The sequence below is a fragment of the Jaculus jaculus genome, chromosome 5 (assembly GCF_020740685.1).
Source record: "Jaculus jaculus isolate mJacJac1 chromosome 5, mJacJac1.mat.Y.cur, whole genome shotgun sequence".
Classification (NCBI taxonomy): Eukaryota; Metazoa; Chordata; class Mammalia; order Rodentia; family Dipodidae; genus Jaculus; species Jaculus jaculus.
Genome location: NC_059106.1, coordinates 37,656,929 through 37,679,113, shown reverse-complemented (window position 1 = coordinate 37,679,113; position 22,185 = coordinate 37,656,929). Strand labels below are relative to the sequence as shown.

Sequence of the window (22,185 nt, the reverse complement as noted above, 5' to 3'; positions counted from 1 at the left end):
ATGTAAAAAAAAAAATGGGAATGTCATTTGTGTGGTCCACAGATGCAATCCCAGGTCCTGTATTACCTGCCAGCACAAAATGGCTCCATCTTGCTAGAACAGAACCCTATTTGGGAGGGCAGAGGAAGGCAAACTAAACTGACCTGTGTAGGGGGAGAGGCAGACAGCCAACCTAGATGGAAAAAGCCTAGTAATAACTATACAGATATGTTACCTAGAAACTTGGAAATAAAATGTCAAAATAAAACTGCCAACATGGATATAACCCCACAAAGTAGCAAGGGTCAGGGTAGAGACCAGGGGAACTTCCCTCTTTTAGTCATATGTCACTACAAAACAGAAATATGAAAAATTCAAAATAAAAATTTAGGTACAAAAATAACATGCAATGCCAAATTAATGGCTGCCTTCCTGTGCTCAACACAATCTCATTTGATTCCCTCAGTGCTCCCATTTCACAGTGGTATAAATCAAGGAAGCTGCTCAGGGCTTCACAACCAGGGTGGCAAGGGGTAAATGCTGGCAGCCTATTCCTCACCCTGGTCCTTCACCTCTGACCAACCCAGGGTGGCTTCATCTTGCTCGACTTGGACTTTTCCAAATCTCCGATAGAAGAGACACTGAAAAAGCAAATTTTCAGAGATCAGACACTTTCAAACTCAGTTCAAACCCTAGCACTGTGAAAACCCCATGTGTACCTAACAACTAAGTGAGGGCCCAACAGAGGCTAAGGCTGCCTCCCATGTCACAGTGGGGTTCCAGCACCTTGAAGGCTTACTAGTCAACGGTGCAACCTGGCTCCTGGTGGCTGCTTGGTAGCGATGGGGTGCGATCTGTCTGGTTCTGCCCAGAGGCCTTAGAGACAGGAACAGGAAAAGCAGCTAGTTTTAATGAGGTGCCCTACTCCACATATTTAAGATAGTCCTAAAAATAAACTACCATGTCCAAACACTGGTGGGGGTTTCACCAAGCTGAACAGTAGAGAAGGGAGAGGCTGAGAGTGAGATGGTTTATTCTGGATAAAGTTTTTCTACCTTTTCATAAAGCAACAAACCCTGAGCCTGCTCCATGCTTGGTCCCTAAGCTAGGAGCTGGATACCTTGGGTTCCTTAGCCACCCTGTGGAGTAACAGTTGTTGGGAACTATGGCCCCAGTATCATTTATCCTGTCAGGAGGGAAGGATACAATATAAGCAAAGGTCCTGTACACAAGGCAGCAAGGAGACAAGAGGAAGTCAGTAAACAACATGAGGCCAGACTGGCAGATGCCCAGGAGCACCAAAGGACAAGTAAAAAAAGGGAATGTTCTGGGCTCTTAAGATGTCACCAGACCTTCCTGAAGAGGGCACCATCTTAGCTCTAGCCCTGTTCAATAGCCCATTCACCCAGGATGGCCCTTCTGAACAAGAAATATCCAAGTCAACAAAGGGAACAATGGGCACCCATTTGGGAATCCCTAGCAGTTTGGAGCCTAACCCCTTGGACATTCCACCTGACAGTCAGACCCCAGATCCTCTGTACTGACCAGAACATTGTATAGACATACCAGAGAAGATGATGTGGTATGGGAAAACTTCCAAAAACACTAATGGGAAGTTTCTGCTAGCAACACAGCCAACTCTCATGGTCCCTACCAGGCCCCAGCTGGTCTAGGGCCACCAAGATTCCCATTAACACCAACTATGTGGACTGATCAGGGCTCCTAAGGTCCCATGACCACTCTGAGACACATGATCCAACAGACTATCAGGCGGCCTAGCAAATACTTCAAGTTAGCACCTTGGGGCTCACAGGAGAAGTCTAAGAAGTGAGAGCAGAGCTCAGAGAAAAATAATACACAAGCACCCAACTCCTTACATAACTAATGATGGCTCTGAACTTCACAAAGACATGGGAGAAGGAGCCTGCTAATGGCTGACACAGCTGAGATAGAAGTCTCTATGCACATTTGATCAAGACCCCCAAACAGGTAACATGCAGTCACAGCCCCATCTGGCAGCATCCATAGAGATGGCCTTGGGGGGAGGGGCCTTAGCACTTTGAAGCTGTTCCCTGATTGTGGCTCTGTGAACCCAACTAAGGGCTACAGGGCCAGAAGCCACTGAGAAGTCTGAAGCTCCACGCCAGTTCTAGAGACCCTGGTGGCGTATCTACCTTCTAAGATTCAAGTCAGCCATTCACTGCACGCGAGTGGTTAAACGATAGGAGCCACAACATTCAGCTATCCCAGAGAAACTATGACACAGCTCATTTCTCCTCCCTAGAAGGTACTAGCATGAACAAACATCCATGCTAGTTGTCGTTCCCTCCCACCCATCTACATGCCAAATTTTTATAATTCAAGGACCCAAAACAAACAAGACATGCTTGAGACCTATGCTGGCTGTGTGGAACAGCCTATGTCTGGGGGAGGGGAGCCTCTGGCCCCTAGGCCTTGACAGCACCCACATTCCCCAAATGTGGAATAACCCCCTTCTGGCAGCCTTGTCCTCCCAGGCCCCAAGGCTCCTGCCAGCATACGCTAGTTTTTTGTTTTGTTTTGTTTAAAAAAAAAAAAAAACATGCAAAATGGACGTCAGCAAAGCATTCCCATTCCGACACTCCCCTATACACAGCCCTCGCATCCCCCCCCCCCCCCGCCCAGACCCATCAGAGTCTACCTCCAACCATCTCAGAACAGAATACTGGACACCGGGGCCACGCTCCCAGCTGACATCCGAGCACCTTGGTGGAGCAAGCTGTGCACGTTAGCACTGTTTGTGCCACCCAGACTCCAACATGACGCTGTCGTCAGTGCAAAGCCAGAGCTCTGGCAGGCTCATGCCTGAAAGACCACAAGCAGGAGCTGCACTTGTTTATGGAAACAGGTGCTGGCTGTTTAAGCCTTGGGCCTGGTGCCCAGGGTGCCCAGACCTCACCATTGTGGTCCCATCGATCTGTCCACTTGCAGCAATGCAGAGTGAAAAGAAAGCAAGACACCCACGTTTGTTCTGGCCACAACACACAGACTCACAACTGTAAAAGCCCAGCCACAGCAACGCTCCCAATAGCCAGAGGCTCCTTAGGGCCGGGCTGGTGAGGAAATTAGGCTTCCCTGAGCCCTAAGCCTCACCAGCCTCTGCAGCAACTGCCCACCCCAGACCTTGAGCACATACCATCCGTGCACATCTCCTTCCCTCACACCCGCGTCAGCCGCATTGCTCACTCAGCATACTCCTCTATAGCTTATTTCCTCTGAATCTGTCACCAGGAAAAACAACAGTCTCTCAGTGTGCTTCCCCCATCACTGTGAGATGCTGCAGCAGCATCCCTGCCCAGCCGGCAGCCCCGACTCAGTGCTGGAACATCTGTGCAGCATGCAGGCTGTGGCGAAGCCACGACGAGCCCTGAAATGCTGACTTGCAGCAGCTCCACAGCCCCATCCGCTGCATACATAGGGCCTGCAACGCCACTGCCGTGGGCCTGGCAGAAAATCCACAGGAGAGATGTGCATTACTCACGGGCTTTCTTCTGCTGCCTCCACAGCACAAAATTCTTTATGCTCTACCAGCGATGGATGTGCAAGGAGGCATCTTCCATCCCTTTAGAGAGCTGATGCTGTGTCCTCTGGCCTCCGGACCGACAATAGGCAGGGTGGGCTATGGCTGGAGGGGCAGACACCTAATGGAAGGCTAACCGCCCTGCTCCCCGCCTCTCACATCCCTGCCTCATGTCTCCAGGCCCGGGTGGTACCGGCTCCCCTGGGAAGCTACAGCCTACAGCCGGCAGCTGAGGCACAAACTAAAACATGGCATGGATACGGAGGAGCTGACGTCACATGAAAACAAGCGTCTCTGCACTGAGCCAGTGCTGGACAGGACAAGGGCCAACCAGAGCCCAGGCCAGGGAGGGCTCATGCCCAGTAGCTTTTAAAATGCCACATCCAGGAGACAGCTCAGGCAGCCCAGTCTTCCACATCAGCTCCACACTGGGGTTCAGGGTACATTACTCCAGGCACGACAAGTGACCCAAGATCTGCATCCAGAATGGGCTTCACACAAATGTCCATGGACTATGAGCATCCAGCGGTTTGAGCACTTACAGGCTGTGACCACCTAGGCCATGAGCACCCACAGACTATGACTACTTGGGGGGTATCCACAGCCATAAGGGGACTTTGGCCCATTCAATGGCAGCCAAATCTAGAGTCAAATGTCATTTGCATGTTGATGCTGTGTCTACCACAGGGAGGGGAAGAGAGACATTGGCAAAGGTAAAAATGGGGAAAGCAAGGGCTAGAGAGATGGCTTAGCAGCTGAGATGCTTGCCTGCAAAGCCAAAGGTTTGATTCCCCAGAACCCAAGTAAGCCAGATGAACAAGGTGGCACATGTGTCTGGAGTTTGTTTGCAGCAGCTGGAAGCCCTGGCATGCCCATTCTCTCTCTCTCTCTCCCTTTTCCCCTCATTTAAATAAATAAATAAAAATAAAATCTTTTTAAAAAATGGGGAAAGCAGCTTCACAGGAAGCTGGGCAATCCCTTCTGGCCTGGCAGCATACACACCCAGGTCAAGGTAATAGGTGGCCCATGACCCAATGCAGGATCTTACTCACTGTGCTGTGTCATGCCCAGTTGCTGCCAGCCTGGTCTCCAGACCAACCGGGAGTCAAGGATGAGCTGGTTGGTCCTTACCTCATACCTTGGTACTTGAAGGTCCTCAACACCCAGCTATACCTGCATATATTCACTCCAGTTTGTTTTCTTTCTTTCTTTCTCTTTCTCTCTCTCTCTCCCTCCTTCCCTCCCCTCTCCCCTCCCTCTCTCTCTGGTTTTTCAAGGTAGGGTCTCACTCTAGCCCAGGCTGACCTGAAATTCACTATGTATTCTCAGGGTGGCTTCAAACTCACAGTGATCCTCCTACCTCAACCTCCTAAGTGCTGGGATTAAAGGTGTGTACCACCATGCCAGGCTGTTTTTTTTTTTTAATAGCTCATTTTTATTTATTTGAGAGAAAGTGAGGACAAAGAGAGAAATAGCAGGTGCACCAGAGCTTCTAGCTGCAGCAAATGAACTTCAAATGCATGTGCTCCCTTGTACATCTGGCTTACATGGGTTTTGGGAAATCGAACCTGAGTCCTTTGGCTTTGCATGCTAAACCATCTCCGAGGCCTTTGTTTAACAGCTAAACCATCTCTCCAGCCACCACCACCCCCGCCTTTTTTTTTAGACAGCATTGCTATGTAACCCTTCCTGGCTTATACTTAGTACATAGCCCAAGTTGGCCTTGAACTTGCCTGAGTGCTTCCTGAGTGCTGGGATTATGGGAATAGACCACCATAATGTCTGCATCCTCCAGTTTAAATAAACATAGGAATGAGGCACCAGCCTGGCCAGGGAACACTGCCTCTTTCTCCAGAACCCACTCAATGCTCATACTGACACCATACGGGCAAGATTACACTCTGGGGTAAACGTGGGAAACCCAGGGGTCCAACTGTGTGTCTGTGCAGTGAGGAGGAGGTGAGGAAAGGTCAGTGTCTTGCCCCAATCCATGTGCCTGGAGAAGAGGGTCAGGGGTATGACAGCCCTGCTCAGACCTCTGCTGTGATCAATTATAAGAACATACCACTAAGTGGACTATATTTCCTTATTTTCTGCATTCCTGCAGAAATGCATTGGCATTTGGGACTTGTTGACATATGGCATAAATGGACCACAGTCCCATGTTCTGGCAACAGATCTCCCCTGAGTGCTCACAGCCCATGGTTGGTCATAGCCTGTGGGTGCTTATGGCCCCTGGATCCAATTCCTGGAGGTAGCACAGGTTTTACTCTGCAATAAACTTACAAATGCAAACCAAACTCAGACCCACACTATAGACCACCTTCTCTACAGGGATAGGCCAGCCAAGCCCAAGGTTGCTCACCAGCCTTGCCTAGTCTCTCACATGAAAGTTCAATTTCTTTCTCTCATATGCACACACACACATGCACACACCCATATTTCCTCTGCCTGCATGGTGTGAGACCCACCCATGACCTATGAGCTTGTTATTTAGTTATTTAGCACTAAGTAACAAGCTCAGTGTCAGTGGCCTTACCATATTTGAATCACAGTAACACAGTCAACTCAGAGATCTGTGGTGTTTTTGCATTCACAGTGTGAACTCCACGCCAAAGCTCTGAGTTCAAATTCAAATTCTTTCAAACACCAAATGGCCTGAAGCTATCTCTTCAAAGGCAAGGCTTCCCTCCTTTGGCAGGGAACCAGCTATGCACAGGTCATTTCAGAAAATGTGAAATTTATAAGTATGATACTTGGAGTGTTCCTCTTCTATAAACAAGGCATAGTAATCCACAGGCATCTGGTACTCTAACCCAGCAAGATAAGAATGGTTCTTGGGCCAGGTGTGATGGTGCACACTTTTAATCCCAGCACTCAGGAGGCAAATGTAGGAGGATTGCTGTGAGTTCAAGGACACTCTGAGACTACATAGTGAATTCCAGGTCAGCCTAGACTACAGCAAGACCCTACCTTGAAAAACCAAAAGAAAGAATAAAAAAAAAAAAAGAATGGTTCTTGAGCCCATTGTGTCAGCAGACCTGTAATTCTGGCACTTAAGAGGTCAAAGCAGGAGAACTGCAAATTAAAGGACAACCTGAGCCATGGATTCAATGCCTAGTACTCAAAAAAAAAAAAAAAAAAGATTCTTGTATTTAAAAAATTATTTAGCCGGGCGTGGTGGCGCACGCCTTTAATCCCAGCACTCGGGAGGCAGAGGTAGGAGGAGCGCCATGAGTTCAAGGCCACCCTGAGATGACAGAGTTAATTCCAGGTCAGCCTGGACCAGAGTGAGACCCTACCTCGAAAAACACACACACACACAAAAAAATTATTTGAAAGGAGAGAGAGAATATGAATATGGGTGCACCAAGACCTCCAACCACTGCAAACAAACTCCAGATGCATGCGCCACCTTGGCTTACATGGGTACTGGGGAATTGAACCTGGGTCCTTAGGCTTTGCAGGCAAGAGCCTGAATGGCTAAGCCATCTCTCCAGCCCCCCCCCCACCGACACACCTTTTTGTTGTTTGGGGTTTTCTTGTTTGTTTTTCAAGGTAAGGTATCACTTTAGTCCAGGCTAACATGGAATTCACTATGTAGTCTCAGGGTGGCCTTGAACTCCGGGTGATTCTCCTATATCTGCCTCCTGAGTGCTGGGATTAAAGGTGTGTGCAACATCATGCCTGGCTTTAACTCTTGTATTTTAAATTGGTTGAATAAAATAAGTCAGGTGTGATGACACATGCTTTCAGTCACATGAAAGCGTGTGATAGCAGAAATATTAGCATCCATAAGTATAGTTTTATTGGGGCACTCAATGGCCCACCAAGCCTTCTGGGCCTTCATTGAACAGCCTTCAGACTATAATGGCTTAGTGATTAAAGGGCTTGCCCATGAAGCCTAAGGACCCAAGTTCAATTCAGTACCCCTTTAAGCCAGATGCATAAGGTGGTACATGTGTCTGGAGTTTGTTTGCAGTGGCTGGAAGCCCTGGCACTGCTCATTCTCTGTCTACTTCTTCCTATCTCTCCAATAAATAAATGTATTTTTTTAAAAAAACACAACATGCTAGGTGTGGTGGTGTACGCCTTTAATCCCAGCACTTGGGTGGCAGAGGTAGGAGGATTGCCATAAGTTCAAAGCCAGCCTGAGACTACATAGTGAATTCTAGGCCAGCCTGAGCTACAGTGAGACACTACCTTGGGAAAAACAAAAACAAAAACAAACAAACAAAAAAAACACAACATAACTGAACCATCATGCCATGCTGGACTTGAACAGGAAAAATGTATTCAAAGTAAAAATTTACATATGTGATTAGCACTCTGTTACAACCACTGACTTTGGCCAATTTTACTCCTCTGCACCAGTCCAGAATAGTCATCTTTGCAGAACTTAGAAAATGCAGGCTGAACTAGTGGACTATTAATTTTTTCTGTTTGTTTGTTTTTTTGAGGTAGGGTCTAACCCAGGCTGATCTGGAATTCATTATGTAGTCTCAGGGTGACCTTGAACTCTCGGTGATCCTCCAACCTCTGCCTCCCGAGTGCTGGGATTAAAGGCGTATGCCACCACGTCCGGCTTGGATTGTTAATTTTGTTAGAAGCCCATTTTAGGTGCAAAAGTAGCTTTTTTAGTTTGTTGTAAATAATTTGAGACAAGGCTGAATGAAGTGATTGGTGGCACTTGATGGAGAATTCTCATTCCCACCTATCACCAGCTAGCAAGGTACAGTAGGAATGTTGTGGAACTGGCCTCAGAGAGCATGTTCTAAAAGTCTAACCTCACCCCTGACTCCTTTGACAAAGGGAGAAACCGAAGCACCAGGCACCTCACTTATCTGCCCAAAGTCATGCTGTAGACTCACCGATGTCCAGTCACATGAATGGCATGCTCTAGTGCCTTCGTCAGTTTGTTTCTTGTTTCTGCAGTGCTGGGGATGGAAGCCAGGCCTTCTAAACACGAAGCCAACACCCTAACAGTAAGCCACATCCCTTGCTCTCTCCTAGTACTATGCAGTGTCCCAAGGTGCTACAGGCTCCTCTCTAGACAAGTTACCACCAGAGTAGGACAGGAATAACACCAGACTTACAACAAGACCCCTTTGTTCCGGTCTATTTCTGAGTCACTGTATTACCTGCCTTGGGAAGCACACAAAGCCGTGGACTCAGAAAAGATGGTTCAGAAGCCTGATAAATGGGAAGGTAGTGAGTGCAAAAGGTGAACAAACAGGCTGGTGGACATGCAGGGTAAGAGCCAACCTTAGCATCCTGCCTTGTGCAAAGCTACCATCCACTTAAGGCTCCAAGGTCTCCCATTAGAGATGTACAAAGAGCTTCAGGAATGCCCCACCTCTACCAAGTGCCATGGCTGCCCCACTCCATACATTTTCCACCATAACAGTATGAGACCACATATAAATCAGAGGATGAGGTAGTCAGACCAGTCCCAAGAACCTAAAAAGGAAGTGAAAGGCAACTAGACCTAAAGGTAGCCACCAAGGTGGTAGTTCAACAGTGGTTACCAATGACATGTCTACATCCTCCTCCTAGAACCTATAGGTGTGACCTTATTTCCTGACATGGTTAAGTTAGACTCTCAGAATGAATGTACTTATGTTAATCAGATGGATCCTGAGTCCTATGACCAGCATGAATGACCACTAGAACAAAAAATAAAGAAATTCCCAAGAAAATACTAGCAAAACAAATTCATGCAACATGCTAAAAAAAGTTATACACCATTACCTAATAGGATTTGTTTATGGGAATCATGGAAAATTTAAGGTAGAAAATCAATCAGTGTGACATATGCATTAATAGAGTGAAGGAAATACTTGATATCAACACAGAAAAAGTTGGGATTTAGTTTGGTCTTTCTGAGGTATGGTCTCACTAAAGCCCAAGCTGACATGGAATTCACTATGTTGCCTCAGGGTGGCCTCAAACTCATGGTGATCTTCCTGCCTCCTTAGTACTGGGATCAAAGGTATGCACCACCATGCCTGGCTTAGAAAAAGTATTTGACAAAATTCAACAACCTTCATGGTAAAAATCAAACAGCTAGGAATAAAAATATATTAAAATGTATAGTGAACTACTTAATGGTAAAAACTTTTCCTATAAGATCAGGATAGAAACAATAATGCTTCCTCTCACCGTTTCAATTTAACACAAAACCAGAATCCAAGGTGAAGCAAGCAGACAAGACAGACACAAAGTTTCCAAGTTGGAAAAGAAAAATTACTATTGTTTACAGATGATGATTTTTTTCTTGCTTGCTTGTGTGTATGTGTGTGTAATATCTGTATGCATGTAGCAAGATACAAAGTCAACGCATAAAAAAATTACTTGTTGGGCTGGAGAAACAGCTTAGCGGTTAAAGCATTTGCCTGCAAAGCCAAAGGACCCAGGTTCAATTCCCCATTATCAACATAAGCCAGATGTGCAAGGGGCACATGCATCTGGAGTTCGTTTGCAGTGGCTGGAGGCCCTGGCATGCCCATTCTCTCTCTCTCTTTCTCTCTGATTGCAAATAAATAAAAATTTAAAAACTAAAATAAGTAAATAAATTTAAAAATTTTTAGAAAAAAATACTGTCTTTGTGGCGTGTTCAGCACTAAATGAGACATCTCTATCACACCCTCCAAGACTCAAGGTCCAATGCAGAAGAGGTGGAAGAAATAATATTAGGGCTGGAGAGATGGCTTAGTGGTTAAAGTACTTGACTGTGAAGCCTAAGGGCCCAGTTTCAATTCCCTAGTACCCATGTAAGCCAGATACACAAGATGGCACATGCATTTGGGGTTCATTTGTAATAGCTGGAGGCCCTGATGTACCCATTCTATCTGCCTCTCTCCCTCTCTCTCAAATAAATAAATCTTTTTTTAAAAAAGAAAAAAGCCAGGCATGGTGGCACACACCTTTAATCCTCGCACTCAGTAGGCAGAGATAGAAGGATTGCTGTGAGTTTGAGGCCATCTTGAGACTACATAGTAAATTCCAGGTCAGCCTGAACTAGAGTGAGAACCTACCTCAAAACCAAAAAATAAATAAATGAATTAAATAAATAAAAAATAAAGAAAAAAAGGGGCCAGGGAGATGGCTTAGCGGTTAAGGCATTTGCCTACAAATCCAAAGGACCCAGATTCAATTCCCCAGGACCCACGTAAGATACATGCACAAGGTGGCACATGTACCTGGAGTTCATTTGCAGTGGATGGAGGCCCTGGCACACCCACTCTCTGTTTGCTTCTTTCTCTCTCCATCTCTTTCTCTCAAATAAATAAATAAATAAATAAATAAATGAATAAAAATTAAAATATTTTTTAAAATTAAAAAAATCATCTTGTTTCTTGCAGCAGGTAAAGGCCCTTGCAAAGTGCCTCTTTCTCTCTCTCAATTAAATTAAATTAAAAGAAGAAAGAAGCCAGGCGTGGTGGCGCACACCTTTAATCCCAAGTACTCGGTAGGCAGATATAGGAGGATCACCATGAGTTCGAGGTCACCCTGAGACTACATAGTGAATTACAAGTCAGCCTGGGCTAGAGTGAGACCCTACTCGGAAAAAAAAAAACACAAAAAAAAAGAAAAAAAAAAAAAAGAATATAAGAGCCAAAGAGAGGGTAGGATTGCTTAGAATGCAATCTTCTTCCAGATACAAAATGGCCTTGATACTAATTACCTCACAATTCCTGAAACTACCTACATAAGACCTTCATAATAGGAGAAAAGGTGATGATGTCAAAATAAAAGAAACTAATTGGAAGGAGGAGGGGATTCAATGGAGGGTGGATCTAAAAGGGGGAAATAGAAGTGAAGGAAGGGAATTATCATAGTTTTATTGTCTATACTTATGGAAGCTGTCAATAAAATGCTTTAACAAAATACTTGTCTCAGCCTGAGACTACATAGTGAATTCCAGGTCAGCCTGGGCTAGAGTAAGACCTTACCTCCAAAAACCAAAAAAGAACTTGTCTTAGGGGCCGGAGAGAGAACTCAGCAGTTAAGAGTACTTCCTGAGCAAGGTGTGGTGGCATGCACCTTTAATGCCAACACTCGGGAGGCAGACCTTGGTAGGAGGATCGCTGTGAGTTTGAGGCCACCCTGAGACTACATAGTGAATTCCAGGTCAGCCTTAGCTAGAATGAGACCCTACCTCAGAAAAAAAAAAAAAAAAAAAAAGTACTTCCTGTGCAAGCATGAGGAAGATTTCCCAGAACCCATGTAAATAGCTGGGCATGGCCATTCACATCTATAACCCCAGTCCTATGGGAAGCAAAGACAAGAGAATCACTAGGTATTGGAAAATATCAGTGAACAGACTCCATCTCAAGGAGACACACAGATGAACAATGAAGAGGGGTCACCCAACAAAGAGGGGGTAACCCAACGTTCTCCTCTGGCTTCAGTGTACATACATATAGGGCAAATATACACATACATGTGCCTATACCACACAAATACACTATAGTACACACACACACACACACACACACACACACACGCCACCTACTATACACAAATCAAAACAACAACAAAAACATCTGTCCTATATCTGGGCATGGTGGCTCATGTCTTCAATCCCAAAACTCGAGAGACTTAGATAATCATGAGCTCAAGGCCAGCCTAGGCTACAGAGTGAGTTCCAGTCAATCTAAGACTGTGCCTCAACAAAACAGCAACAAAAATTACTTATCTCTCTATACAATCAGTAATCCATAAAAAATATTAAGAAAACAGGGCTGGGTAGATGGCTCTGTGGTTAAAGCTGCTTGCTTGCAAAGGCTAGTGGCCCATGTTCAATTTTCCACTACCTATGTGAAAGTGAAATGCACAAAGTGGTACATGAATCTGAAGTTCGTTTGCACCGGCAAGAGGTCCTAGTGCACTCATATTCAGTCTCTCTGTTCATAAATAAATATTAAAGACATTTTAAAATACTGGGCATGGTGGCACATGCCTTTAATCCCAGCACTTGGGAGGCAGAGGTGGAAGGATCAGTGTGAGTTCAAGACCACTCTGAGACTACAGAGTGATTTCTAGATAGCCTCAACTAGAGTGAGACCCTACCTTGAAAAAAAAAAATTTTCCTCCCTTCCTCCTTTTTTATGTAAGTAGAAAACCCTATCCTAAAAATCTAAAATTCATATAGAATATTCAGGGCTTAAATAATAAAACAATTCAAGAAAAAAAAAAAAGGGTTCCCAGAGTTTTGTTGTTGCTGCTGTTTTTCCTCCAGTACTAATGACTAAACTTGTTTTTTTTTGGGGGGGGGGTTAGGTAGGGTCTTGTTCTAGCTCAGGCTGGCCTGGAATTCACTATGTAGTCTCAGGGTGGCCTCGAACTCATGGTGATCCTCCTACCTCTGCTTCCTGAATGCTGAGATTAAAGGCATGTGCCATCACGCTCAGCCTAAACTTAAGTCTTACACATGCTAGACAAATGCTCTATCACTGAACTATATCTCCACCAAAATCTTCATTTCAAGACTTCTTCCAAGTGGGATATGGTGGTATACACCTGTAATCACAGCACTTAGGAGGTAGAGGAAGAATCAGAAATTCAAGGTCATCCTCAGCTACCTAGCAAGTTTGAGGCCAGCCCAGGCTACCTGAGCCCCTTTTTCAAAGACAAAGCAACCAACAAAACCATCATTGTAAAGTTATAGTAAACAAATCAGTGTGGTATGTCATAGAGAAACAAGCGAAATAGTGTTATTAGTTACTTTTCTCATTATTATGACCAAATACTTAACAAGAAGCAATTTAAGAGAGGAGGGGTTTGTTTTGGCTCATGGTTTAGGAGAGTACAGTCTAGGAAGCAAAGTTCTGATTAGAATTGGTTAGCTATAACCCTCTAATCCCATCCTTCCAGCCCTACTTCAGCTATATAGGCCCAGTGTTGTAGTCAGGTTCGCATTGCTGGCAGGAATCACCCAGTCAAGAGTAGTTTTTTGGGGAAAAAAAGTTTATTTTGACTTATAGATACAAGGGGATGCTCCAGGATGCAGGGAAAACAATGGCATAAGCAGAGGGTGGACAACACTTCCTGGCCAACATCAGATGGACAACGGGAACAGGAGAGTGTACCAAACACTGGCAAGGGGACACTGGCTATAGTACCCATAAGCCTGCCCCCAACAATACACTGCCTTCAAAAAGGGTTAATTCCCAAATCTTCATCAGCTGGGAACCTAGCATTCAGAACACCTAAGTTTATGAGGGAAACTTGAATCAAACCACCACATTCCAACCCTGGCCCCCATAAACTGCTAACCATACATGATGTAAATGCAATGCATTCAGTTCAACTTTCAAAGTCCCCATAGTTTTTATCAATCCTAATGATATTCAAATATCCTCATAATCCAAAGTCTTTTAACTGAGCCATAATATCAAAAAGTCCCCCCCCAAACCCATAATGGCACAGAATAAACATTCACACTGTGAACGATGGCACTGGGCATAGCAAAGAAATATTTAGCCAATACAAGATTTAAACAAGGCAAACATCAAACTCCGTAGCACCAAGTTCAACAGCTCTAGTCAATGACATATCTCCAAGTCTGATAATTCTAACCACTGACAAGTCTCTGGAGTTCCAATTCTTCCCCTACAGTTAGGCTACTTACAGCCCTGGAAAACTTCATCGGGGCAGCCATCTTGTGGTCCCAGTATCTCCACTGGGTCTCTACTACAACCCATGGTCCATCCTCACAGCTCCATCAGGTCTCCATGCAGGCATCCAGCAAATTTTCACACTGCACATGGCCATTTGTTTACAAGACCGTGTTGCAAACTCAATGACCCTCTTTTTCAACTCTGACCAGAATAGTCCATCAAGATGTACTTACAGCACTGCAAGGCATCTCTTAGACCAAGGTTTCAAATTTTGAAAATCAGCTCCAGAAGGCCAAAGCCACATAGTTAGGTATCTATCAGCAATCCCACTCCTCGGTACCAACATCACTGTTGTAGTCAGAAATCACCTGATCAAGAGCAGCTTTTGGCTTACAGACTTGAGAGGATGCACCAGGATGGCTAGGAAAACAATGGCATGAGCAGAGGGTGGACATCACTTCCTGGCCAACATCAGTTGTACAACAGAAACAGGAGAATGTGCCAGAAACTGGCAAAGGGACCCTGGCTATAATACCCATAAGCTTGCCCCCAACAATACACTGCCTCCAGGAGGTGTTAATTCTCAAATCTCCACGAGCTGAGGACCTAGCATTCAGAACACCTAAGTTTATGGGGGACACCTGAATCAAACTACCACACCCAGTGTCCAAAAGGTTCCAAAGCCTCCCCAAACAATACCAACCAGTTGTTCAAGCAAGTGTTCAAACATGTGAGCCTATGGATAAAATTTCACATTTAAGCCCAGAAATAAATCCTTGCAGATGCATGCAAATGATTTAACAAGTACCAAAACCTCCTACAGAGAAAGGAGAGTCATTTCAATAAATGGTGCTGAGAAAATTGGATTCCACAAATAGTGAAATAAGGTTAACCTCTACCCTTCTATGAAATTTAAGAATTAACTCAAAATGGATCCATGACCCAAATGTAGAACACAACTACAAAGCTCTAGGGCTGGGAGTGTGGCTTGGTGGCAAAGTCCTTACCAAGCATGTGCTAGGCTGTGGGTCACATCACTGCAAAACACGCATGCACACACACACCAGAACCTATATAACTCTAGAAGAAAGCACAGCATAAGAGTCACATACCTGGAATGATTTCTCAGATGTGATGCCAAAGGCATAGACAACAAGAGAGAAATAAGTCAGTGTGGTGGTTTGATTCAGGTGTCCCCATAAACTTAGGTGTTCTGAATGCTAGGTTCCCAGCTAAAGGAGATTAACACCTTTTGGAGGCAGTGTATTGTTGAAGGTGGGCTTATGAGTATTATATATAGCCAATGTCCCCTTGCCAGTGTCTGGCACACTCTCCTGTTCCTGTTGTCTACCTGATGTTGGCCAGGAGGTGGTGTCCACTCTCTGCTCATGCCATTGTTTCCCCCTGACACCATGGAGCTTCCCCTTGAGTCTGTAAACCAAAATAAACCCTTTTTCCCACAAGCTGCTCTTGATCAGGTGATTTCTGCCAGCAAGGCGAACCTGACTGCAACAGTAATATTGGTACCAGAGGACTGGGATTACTGCTAGACACCTGACTATGTGGCTTTGGCCTTTTGGAGGTGATTTTCAATAGCAACGTAGAAGGATTTGAAACCTTGGCCTAAGGGACACCTTGCAGTGCTGTAAGTACATGATGGACTATTCTGGTCAGAGTTGAAAGACCTGAATGCAGTAAGAACTATGGACTGTGAAATTTGGCTTATGACCGTAGAGAAAGAGCTTTGTCTGGACTGGGCTAGAAGCAGTTTGTAATAAGAGGCTTACTGTTATGGCTGTGTCCTAAGAAGTTGTGCAGGGTTACATTGTGTAGAAATGGACTGGTATGAGCAGAGAGATATGGCACAGAAAAATTTGATATCTTTGGGCCTAAGCTACTGCCCATTTACCTGCAATTGTTTGACAGAATACAACCTTTGAGACTGGGCCAGCTGATCTGCACTAGGGCAACAGGAAGAATGTAGACTCTTTTGAAGGTGTTTGAGTGCTCAAGGAGTATCTTATTCTTCAAAGTCTGTTTTATTCTCCCCTGGATTCACAAATTGGTAACCTACCTGGTATTGTGGAGTATAAGAAATGCAGGAAAAAAAGCTGGGTGTGATGGCGCACGCCTTTGATCCCAGCACTCAGGAGGCAGAGGTAGGAGGATTGCTGTGAGTTCAAGGCCACGCTGAGAATACAGAGTGAATTCTAGGTGAGCCTGGGCTAGAATGAGACCCTACCTTGAAAAACCAAAAAAAAAAAAAAAAAGAAAGAAAGAAAGAAATGCAGGAAAGAGAGGGTAATTGAGTTTGCAACTCGGTCTTGTGTTTTGGAAATGGCCATGGGCAGTGTGAAACAGGTTTGCTGGATGCCTGCATGGAGACCCAATGGAGCCGTTGAGGATGGACTGTGGGTTGCAGTGGAGACCCAGTGGAGATGCTGGGACCACGAGATGGCTGCTAAGGAAAGCTGCCAGCCAGCTCCAATGAAGTTTTCCAGGACTGTGAGTAGCCTAGCTGGTGGGGCGGAATTGGAACTCCAGAGACTTGTTGCTGGTTAGAATTATCAGATGTGGAGACTTGTCACTGGCTAGAGTTGGCGCTACAGAGTTTGATGCTTGCCCTGTTTAAATCTTGTATTAGCTGAAAATTTCTTTGCTATACCCAATGCCATCTTTTGCAGTGTGAGTGTTTATTTTATGCCATTATGGGTTTTTGGGGGGGATATTTTTGGTATTATGGCTCAGTTAAAAGACCATGGATTATGGGGGTGTTTGAACATCATTAAGATCATCATTAAAGCCGGGCGTGGTGGCGCACGCCTTTAATCCCAGCACTCGGGAGGCAGAGGTAGGAGGATTGCCATGAGTTCAAGGCCACCCTGAGACTACAGAGTTAATTCCAGGTCAGCCTGGACCAGAGTGAGACCCTACCTCGAAAAACCAAAAAAAAAAAAAAAAAAAAAAAAGATCATCATTAAGATTGATTAAAAAAAAAAAAAACTGGACTTCCGGTTAAGATGGCGGCGTAGGTACCACGCCAAAGCAGCCTAGGGGGGAAAAAGACCAAAAAAACTCAGCAAAATACACACTTTTACTAAAAAGTGAGGTGTATAGGAAATTGAGGCGGCAGCGGAGAAGTAGAAGAGTTATAGAGCATCCAGAGCCTGCACAGGCGGAAAAGCGGCTCCGGCAGCTCGGCCAACCGCCGCAGTCACGGCGCAGCAGAAAGCCGCCAGACTCTCGGCTCGAACCGCAGGAAAAGCCAGGTGCGGGATTTTCCCCTCACACCGCGCTCTCCGCAACTTGGGAAACGTGAGGGAAGAGCGGCAGCGAGCAGCGGAGGAGAAGACCGCGAGGTAGAAGAACACGTGGAGCAGTGAGACAACCAGAGCAGCCGCGGCTCCCTCCCCTCCCCCAACGCCTGAACCCAGCTCCAGCGAACACAGCAGCGGCCCGGGACCCGGCCACGCCAACTTGGGCTGACAGCGGGACCCAAGCAGGAGCAGAGTTCGGCAGCAACTTCAGCGGCTCCAGCACCGGTACCAGCGGCCCCAGCAGCAGCGGACAAAGGAGCGGCAGCAGCGGCAGATCCCGCAGCAGCAGCTTCGGGGGGAGCAGCGGCGGTGGACACGGCAGCGGCAGCTTCAGCAGCGGTGGTGGCTCCGGTGGTGGCAGCTACGGCAGCAGCAGAGGCAGCAGCAGCGACTCGGTTTGCCCCGTAGGAAAAGCAAGTGCCCAGCTCCAGAAATCAGAACAGCAGCCCGACGACCCAGGCAGCAACTTGACTGAGACCAATATCACCCAAGGTAACTGGGATTGCACCAGGGAAGGGTCTCACTTGGTCACAAGCTGACTTGGATCCCTCAGCAGACCAGAAATCTAAACCTCTTTGTTGATAGAGGATCTGGTCATTATAATAACTACCCTTCAATACATACTCGGGGCTGTTTTTGATTGAATGTGTACAGTGTTTAGTTAAATTTTAGAATCTACCTGTATTTTATTCCACTCAGCCTGCTTGAATACTCCTAAAGCAGGGAAACTCAACCCCTAAGAACATCTTTGTAGATACTCTGAGAGTCTTAAGAGCCACACCTAATACCTTAAGGTCCTACCCTGAAAATATATTACATCAAATCAATTGATACAGCTAAGAATACACAGCTAGCTAGAAAATCCAAGCATTAACTTAATCCAAGATGCAAAAATATATACATTATAACACAAGAAACACTAAAAAGCAAGACGATATAAATCCACCTAAAAGTATTAATGCATCAGAAATGTCCTCCAGTGAGAAAGAGTTAAGAGGAAATGCCTGAGAAAGAGTTCAAAAGAATAATTATAAATATGTTCAAAGAGGTCAAAGAACACATGAAAACAATCAAAGAAGAAATCAAAGAGGAAATCAAAGGAATCAAAGAGGCAGGACACCAATTTAATGAAATAAAGAAGGCAATACAAGACATAAATAGGGAAATAGAAATAATATAATAATGAAGAACACAGTTAATGAAATAAAAAACTCTGTAGAAAATCTCACCAGTAGGATGGATGAGGGAGAGGACAGAATATCTAAGCTAGAAGACCAGGTGGCAGACCTAATGCAGTCCAACAAAGAGAAAGACAAACTTATAGAAAAGTATGAGTGGGAATTTCAAGATATTCGGGACACTATGAAAAGATCCAATATAAGAATTCAGGGCATAGTAGAAGGAGAAGAACTCCACTCCAGAGGCATAGTAGGCATCTTCAACAAAATCATAGAGGAAAATTTCCCCCAAATTGGGAAAGAGGTGCCAATACAGATACAGGAAGCCTTTAGAACCCCAGCCAGACAAAACCCAGAAAGAACCTCTCCTCGCCATATTATAATCAAACTTCCAAACACACACACCAAAGACAAAATATTGAAAGCAGTTAGAGAGAAAAATCAAGTTACCTACAAAAGCAAGCCCATCAGGATTACAGCAGATTATTCAACACAAACTTTTAAAGCCAGAAGGGCTTGGAGTGATATATTCCAAGTTCTGAAAGATAACAACTGTCAACCAAGGTTACTTTATCCTGCAAAGTTATCCATTCAAATAGATGGAGAAATAAAGACATTCCATGACAAAAGCAGGTTAAAGGAGTATTTGAAGACAAAACCAGCTCTACAGAAAATACTTGATAGAATCCTCCATGCTGAACAAAAGGAAAAGCACACATATAAGGAACCTAGAAAAAACAAGCTATACTCAAATACCAGTTAACAGAAGAGAGCACAGGTAGAACCAGTAACACACACACACACACACACACACACACACACAAAAATGGCAAACATAAATACACACCTTTCAATAATATCTCTTAATATCAATGGTCTCAATGCCCCAACGAAAAGACATAGATTTGCAGACTGGGTTAAAAAGCAGGATCCTACAATTTGTTGTCTCCAAGAAACTCACCTTTCTACAAAGGATAGACATTATCTTAGGGTGAAAGGTTGGAAGACGGTGTTTCAAGCAAATGGGCCTAGAAAACAAACAGGGGTTGCTATCCTAATATCAGACAGGGTAGACTTTAGTCCGACGTTAGTCAAGAAAGATAAGGAAGGTCACTTTATATTGATTAAGGGCACACTCCAACAGGAGGACATTACAATCCTAAACATATATGCACCTAACATGGGGGCTCCCAAATTCGTCAAACAAACACTATTAGAACTAAGGTCACAGATAACACCAAACACAGTGGTGGTGGGTGACTTTAACACCCCACTCTCATCAATTGACAGGTCATCCAGGGAAAGAATAAACAGAGAGGCATCTGGACTAAATGAGGTCATAGAAGATATATATACAGGACATTTCATCCAAAGGCTGAAGAATATACATTCTTTTCAGCAGCCATGGAACATTCTCTAAAATAGACCATATATTAGGACACAAAGCAAATCTTAACAAATTCAGGAAAATTGAAATAATTCCTTGCATTCTATCTGACCACAATGGAATTAAACTACAAATCAGTAGCAAGAAAGGCTATAGAGCATACACAAAATCATGGAAACTAAACAATACACTACTAAATGATGAGTGGGTCAATGAAGAAATCAAAAAGGAAATCAAAAAATTTATAGAGTCAAATGATAATGAGAACACAACATACCAAAATCTCTGGGACACAATGAAGGCAGTTCTAAGAGGTAAATTTATAGCCTTAAGTGCCTATATTAAGAAATTAGAAAGGTCGCAAGTAAACGACCTAATGCTTCGCCTTAAAGCCTTGGAAAAAGAAGAACAAGGCAAACCAAAAATTAGTAGACGGGAAGAAATAATAAAGATTAGGGCAGAAATTAATGAAATAGAAACAAAAAGAACAATCCAAAGAATTAATGAAACAAAGAGTTGCTTCTTTGAAAGGATAAACAAGATTGATAAACCCTTAGCAAATCTGACCAAAAGAAAGAGAGAAGAGACACAAATTAATAAAATCAGAGATGAACAAGGTAACATCACAACAGATTCCAGAGAAATTCAAAAAATCATAGGGACATACTATAAAAGCATATACTCCACAAAGTATGAAAATCTGAAAGAAATGGATGATTTCCTTGATCTATATGACCTACCTAAATTAAATCAAAATGAGATTAATCACTTAAATAGACCTATAACAAACATGGAGATCCGAACAGTTATCAATAATCTCCCAACTAAAAAAAGCCCAGGCCCGGATGGATTCACTGCTGAATTTTACCAGACTTTTAAGGAAGAGCTAACACCATTGCTTCTTAAGCTTTTCCAGGAAATAGAAAAAGAAGGAATTCTACCAAACTCCTTCTATGAGGCCAGCATCACCCTGATACCAAAACCAGGCAAAGATAGAACAAAAAAAGAAAATTACAGACCAATCTCCCTCATGAACATAGATGCAAAAATTCTCAACAAAATATTGGCAAACAGAATACAAGAGTATATCAAAAAGATCATTCACCCTGACCAAGTAGGCTTTATCCCAGAGATGCAGGGATGGTTCAACATACGCAAATCTATAAATGTAATACATTACATAAACGGGTTGAAGGACAAAAATCACATGATCATCTCATTAGATGCAGAGAAAGAATTTGACAAAATCCAACATCCCTTCATGATAAAAGTCCTACAGAGACTGGGAATAGAAGGAACATATCTCAATATAATAAAGGCTATTTATGACAAGCCTACAGCCAACATATTACTAAATGGGGAAAAACTGGAAGCTTTTCCACTAAAATCAGGAACAAGACAAGGGTGTCCACTGTCCCCACTTCTATTTAATATAGTTTTGGAAGTCTTGGCCATAGCAATAAGGCAAGAGACACACATAAAAGGGATACAAATTGGAAAGGAAGAAATCAAGTTATCATTATTTGCAAATAACATGATTCTATACATAAAGGACCCTAAAGAGTCTACTAGCAAGCTGTTAGAGCTGATCAAAACCTACAGCAATGTAGCAGGATACAAAATAAATACACAGAAATCAGTAGCCTTCATATATGCTAACAACAAACACACAGAGGATGAAATCAGAGAATCACTCCCATTCACAACTGCATCAAAAAAAATAAAATACCTTGGAATAAACCTAACCAAGGAAGTAAAGAATCTATACAATGAGAACTTTAAAACACTCAAGCGAGAAATTGCAGAAGACACTAGAAAGTGGAGAAACATCCCTTGTTCCTGGCTTGGAAGAATCAATATCGTGAAAATGGCAATCTTACCTAAAGCAATCTACACATTTAATGCAATCCCTATCAAAATTCCAAAGGCTTTCTTCATGGAAATAGAAAAAACAATCCAAAACTTCATTTGGAATCACAAAAAACCTCGAATATCTAAAATAATACTGAGCAACAAAAAAAAAGAGGCTGGTGGTATCACCATACCTGATTTTACCCTATACTACAGAGCCATAGTAACAAAAACAGCATGGTACTGGCACAAAAACAGACATGTAGATCAGTGGAACAGAATAGAGGAC

At 43.9% G+C, this 22,185-nt stretch overlaps 1 protein-coding gene across 5 annotated transcripts in view; it reads right to left on the bottom strand.

Annotated features, from left to right (window-relative positions):
• Window positions 1-22,185, bottom strand: part of Prkcz (protein kinase C zeta) — a 145,783-nt gene that overhangs the window by 107,453 nt on the left and 16,145 nt on the right. The window contains exon 1 of one of the 5 annotated variants that reach the window (XM_004657726.2): window positions 3,500-3,798. The exons of 2 other annotated variants lie outside the window; for them this stretch is intronic. Coding sequence is in view for 2 of the 3 variants with exons in the window: in XM_045149683.1 (XP_045005618.1) it covers window positions 3,155-3,167 (13 nt within the window). In the remaining variant the exon portion in view is untranslated. Of the gene's footprint in view, window positions 1-2,659; window positions 2,685-3,154; window positions 3,377-3,499; window positions 3,799-22,185 lie in introns of those variants that run through there. 2 more of the 5 variants (XM_045149683.1, XM_045149684.1) reach the window with 2 other exon arrangements.